At 37.3% G+C, this 5,311-nt stretch overlaps 1 protein-coding gene across 1 annotated transcript; it reads right to left on the reverse strand.

Moving 5' to 3' along the window:
• Positions 1-298: 298 nt before the first annotated feature.
• On the reverse strand, positions 299-4,939 carry LOC119979807 (IAA-amino acid hydrolase ILR1-like 4). The gene is made up of 5 exons (XM_038822440.1): positions 4,438-4,939; positions 4,090-4,215; positions 2,367-2,681; positions 984-1,112; positions 299-882 (listed from the first exon to the last, which is right to left on the reverse strand). The coding sequence occupies exons 1-5, from the start codon at positions 4,804-4,806 to the stop codon at positions 469-471; spliced, it is 1,353 nt and encodes a 450-aa protein (XP_038678368.1). The 5' UTR covers positions 4,807-4,939; the 3' UTR covers positions 299-468.
• Between the last annotated feature and the right edge of the window lie 372 nt (positions 4,940-5,311).

Here is a 5,311-nt window from a genome sequence, read left to right on the forward strand (position 1 = left end):
ATGAGATGACCAGTAATTGTATAGGCTCTGACAAGTATAACAAGGATTTTCATGACAAGGGATTGGGGATCAAAAGGCCCATGTCAATCCTGTTCACTAGGATGGCTTCACTCCCCCCAAGTAAAACGTAAATTTAAATTACTTTCACCATTAGTAATAAAATATTATATGAGTTTTGATCTTCAATCCCTGATGCATCTAGCTGTATAAAGACATGGTAACACTGTATACAGTGACTTGCACAAGTTCAAAATTTCAAAATAATGCTCTTTCCATTCAACAAACAAGCAAAAGATTATTATCTAGCAAAAAACAAAACGGTGTTTTTTATTGAAACTTGAAACAAGGATTTGAAATTTGACTAACAAGTCAGTACACATCTGACAAATTGAAATCTAATCAAATTTGGTGGTGCTTATATGTGGAAATGGAGATCACACAGATTGTAAAGACATCCGACTAATCAGCTCATAATTCATCATGATCATGGTATATACCTTCCGGTGAAACAACTTTTGTTTGGTGTTCAAGAATATACCTTGCAGCTAGCGAGGCATGAAGCGCGGCACCATAAGGAAGTGCATCTTCATTAATCTCAAAGTATGGAGAGTGGACAGACTCGAGTTGTTTCTGCTTGTCATTTTGCATTCCTAGGAAGTAGAAATATCCGGGTATCACCTCTTGGTAGAATGAGAAATCCTCAGATCCCATCAATGGTGGCATTTCTTTAACTTTATCAAAGCCAAGCATGTCCCCTGCAACACTTTGGAAGTATTCATGCAAGCCTTCATGATTTATGGTTGGAGGGAATAACGGTTTTTCTTCAGTGAAAAAATTCACAGTTGCTTGGCATCTCTGCACAGCAGCTTGCCCTGTGATCACCTGCAAGTAAAACTTATCAGCTTGTATAACAGTGAAATAAAGGCCTTTAAGATGCCTAATCAAGATGCTTTGGATCAAATAAATACTTATAGCTGCAGTACCTCTTCAATGCGCCGCTTGAGCTGCATTAAGCCATCCTTTGAAAAAGCACGAAAGGTGCCACCAATTGTAACAGAATCAGGAATTACATTGAATGCTGAACCTCCTTGGAATTTTCCAATGGTCACTACCTGCAAGTGCAACATTGTATATCATGAGTGGATCTGCGATAAATTCCCAAGAAAACTTCAAAATAATTCTTGCTTTCTGTGAGGAAAGGTATCAGCAAATCATAAAATGAACTTAGATGACAGACAGCTGTAATTTACTCTTCGTCAAGTGACGGTACTGGTTAAGTGTTGTATGGTCAAACCCTATTTCCACCTTCAAGTTTAGGAATAAAACTCCCCACCCCCCCCCCCCTTCTTTTTATTGATATCCCCATACCATTTTCATCAATACCATTTCCATGGACAAGATCCTTCTATGAATTAATTAGTCTTTCCAGCAAAGAATAAAACCTGTTCCTTTATCATCCCTTCCCCATCTCCCCCCCCCCCCCAACACCCCAAAAAATCTTCTGCATATATGATACCCAAAATTTCAACAGTGAAACTATAGCCCTTGCATATATAGGGAACTAGTTGCATTACACCTTTCAGTCCTTTGTTATTGCTGAGGAAGTACCCCCAGTTACTTCTGTAGCAGATTTATCTAAAAAGCTTTAATTGTTTAGAACATAGGCGATGCCTTTTCTCTGTTGATCTGGTGCCATTGCCATTGATGAATTCAAGTGAGACAAAACACAAGAAATTCACAAAGTGCAAGTATTAAACTTCATCATAAAAAAAGAAATAGTGAAAGTTAAGAAATAACGGGGCATTTGGTTGAGTGTGAGTGTGAGACGAATGTGGGGTGTGAGTATCAGATGAGTGTGAGATGAACATTACTATGTTTGGTATGAAATGAAGAGTGAGCATGAGTGTTAGAATTTTAATTGTACAATTTCCATACTACCCAATTTTTTTGTACATAAAAATAAGAATAGATTAATTTAATGGTTGTGATTACTTCTTAATAAGGGGTATAATAGTCTTTTGAGTATCAAACTCATTCTCCCTTGTGGAAATTAACCAATCTCACCCTTTTAGTGAGCTTGGCTAATCTCCATAAGGAGGGAATGAGGGTGGGATGAGTTAGGGATTTCACCCTCCCAAACTCAATCAAACGAGGGAATGAGTGATTCTCACCCTCGACTCACCTCGCCTCATTCCCCCTCAAAATGCCAACCAAATGCCCCGTAAGAGTATACAGGATTGAAACATGATTTTTGGAAACCAGGAACATTTTAAGCAGAGATACCTCAAGAGATGGCTAAAGCATCTCCCAAATTACAAGGAGAAAAACAACGAAACAACTTAAGTAATTTTTGTATAATGATTTACCTGTGAATCCAGTGGATCTGCTTCACGTGATACAAGATGTTGCAAGCTAATGACCACATTGGATGCTGCCAATATTGGATCAATTGAATGATGTGGAAGGGCGGCATGACCTCCTTTTCCGCTTATTTCTGCTTCAAAGAAGCCACTCCCAGCCAAAAGAGGACCAGCTCTACCTGCCACTTCACCGATGGGTAACTGAGGTGCAACATGTATTCCAAAGATAGAACTAACATTCTCTAATGCTCCTGCATCAACTATTTGTTTTGCTCCAGCACCTCCTTCCTCTGCTGGTTGGAAAACAAGAATAATTGTACCCTAATAGAACATCAAATAGCATAACATCAGGCTTATTCAAAAGACAGAATCTGGAAGCTCAAAATCACATACTGTTTAACGGAGCATACTGCACATATGAAAAAATTTTATTGCCATGCATACAAAAATATTCTCTCTCGTTCGTCCTTTAAATTTTTAATGATTAAAAGGATTGACAAAGATTTTCAAACCAATTACCAGATTGCTTAGGGCTCGTATGTCTTTAGTCTATCAAGTATTCCACTAGTCGAAGTTCCTAGAATTTGGCTTTTGTCCTACTGAGTAAGAAATAATGCCACAATAAGCCTGAACTCTGAAAATTCAGCAGACAAAATCTTAATCACAAGGGACTTCAAATCAAGGAGAAGACTGCCTGGTATAGTTCAAAATTTCTTTCAAGCTCTTTGGCATATTGGACGCACTCATTCAAATATAGCTTACAGATAGAATTTTTAAGACTAGTAACTAATAACTTCTTTTTTTTCCTCCTTTTCTTTCGATTGCTAGCAACACCTAGATTTTTTACTTTGTCTATTTTACAGTTTCCCCTAGCCTGATGTAGCTTAAAGACAACCAAGTCCAAAGTACGGAGGAAAAAAAAGGTTTTCTGGAGCTTGCTACATTAATATGTTTTAGTTGTACATATTGACATTATCTTTTGTTTGAACATTATATTCTTCACATTATTAGAGGAATAACTGAAATAACTCCTCGCGTTCCACATATATGTACTAATTTCAATCACATCATTTAATTTTTCAAGGTCTCATGTCAGGAACATTCTGTTAGAATATATTATTATAATTTCGTTTTCAAGTTTATGTTGATCTTAGGTTCATATGTTGTTTCCTTATTTCTAAGTTTTCTTCATCTCTAGGTTTAACCATTTCCTTTATTCCCAATAGGATGACTCTCTTTGTACAACGCAATACATTGACTATCGAAACAATATTGTAAATCTTTTATTTTAACACATTCATCAGTCAAATTTACAGTTGATTATTCTTTTTTCAAGGGACTAAAAATATCATATGGTGTGGTGGCATAGATGACTCAGGATTATGGATATGTATTCTTTTGACACTGTAAGGGCACAAAGCAAGTTAACTGACAACACATGCATACGACTCAAATAACAACCATCCCTACATCACATAATATTTTGATTTAGCATTTGAACAGCCATTCACAATTCACATCAAGATATAAGGCAAGGAAATAATAATCCAATCCTCCAAAACCACATACATACTACATTGCTATCATCACTTCTACACATTATTTCATACTTTCATAGTGTTTCAAATCCAGATAGTGGCTTCACAAGCAAAGAACATTGTAGCAAGAGAATAGTTGTGAAGGGAATGACAAGCAAAATAATAATCACAAGAAAAAAAAGTAAAAAAACCTTCAAATCCTTGCGATGCGCCTGAAGGATCTTTGCAGCACCGAGAAGCATTGCTACATGGCCATCATGGCCGCAAGCATGCATCTGCCCAGGGATTTTACTCTTGTGCTCCCACTCCACCAATTCCTATCAATCTAAATCCCATCAGAAAATAATTATATAAAACTCAGTCCAAACAAAAGTTGCAGTAAAATACCAAAATATAGGATATAAAATCATCACGTCTGAATGATTAAGTAGAGATTTGATCGGACCACAATAAAAGGAATCCATTCAATAAACCAACTTAATTCCTCACACAAGAGTCCAAAAATGAAACAACAAATTAAGAGTAAAATTAATCCAAACCTGCATAGGAAGAGCATCCATATCAGCTCTTAGAGCAACAAAAGGCGGCTGACCAGTCCCGATGAAGCCAACAACACCAGTGACTGCAACCGGGTGTTTATAGGGAACACCTAGTTTATCTAATTCTGCTCTAATCAGTTCACTGGTCTTAAATTCCTGATAACCCAGTTCCGGATTCTCGTGTATTTTCCTTCTGATCCCAACCATCCAATCAAAAAACTCTTTCTGCTTACCAAAGCCGAGGAAATTAGCTGGGATTTCTTTGAACTCATTCGATGACAACGAAGAGCAATAGACTCGCAGAAAAGAAAGATTAAGTAACTGAACAATTAAAACCAAGAAAACCAACGTAGAAAAACTCAAAGCCATCGTTTAAACACGAGCAATTTTGAGTTTCGTCAGGAAAAATTGGGTTGCTGCAAGGAGCACACCACTACTACTTGGGTTTGCTCGTCTTGTTACGAAGAGTTGGGGGCAGATGAAAGATTCGCGTTGGGTTGTCTTCTTATGAGGAGTTCGGGGCAGATGAAAGATTCCAACGTGAGAAATGTCAAAACGATGGATCGGGTCGGGTCTGACGTCATGCCAATTCACGTGCGGAACTCCAATTCTACACGTTGCTTTGTAACTCCTCACCAATATTCCGTTGATTAGTTAATAGGGATCCCAACAAGTTATTCCAGTTGCGATACAATTTCATCTACCACGAATTCACATACATAATTGTTTGGTTCACTAATTCTGACAGGAGCGGACAGAGGAATTCTTATGTTTGGTTGAGTTTGATAAAATAAATATGTGGAAGAGTTATGGATGAAAAGTCCAGACTCGTTGTATCATAATATATATAGCAAGTGTACAACTAAATCCTCCA

The sequence above is a fragment of the Tripterygium wilfordii genome, chromosome 2 (assembly GCF_013401445.1).
Source record: "Tripterygium wilfordii isolate XIE 37 chromosome 2, ASM1340144v1, whole genome shotgun sequence".
Lineage (NCBI taxonomy): Eukaryota > Viridiplantae > Streptophyta > Magnoliopsida > Celastrales > Celastraceae > Tripterygium > Tripterygium wilfordii.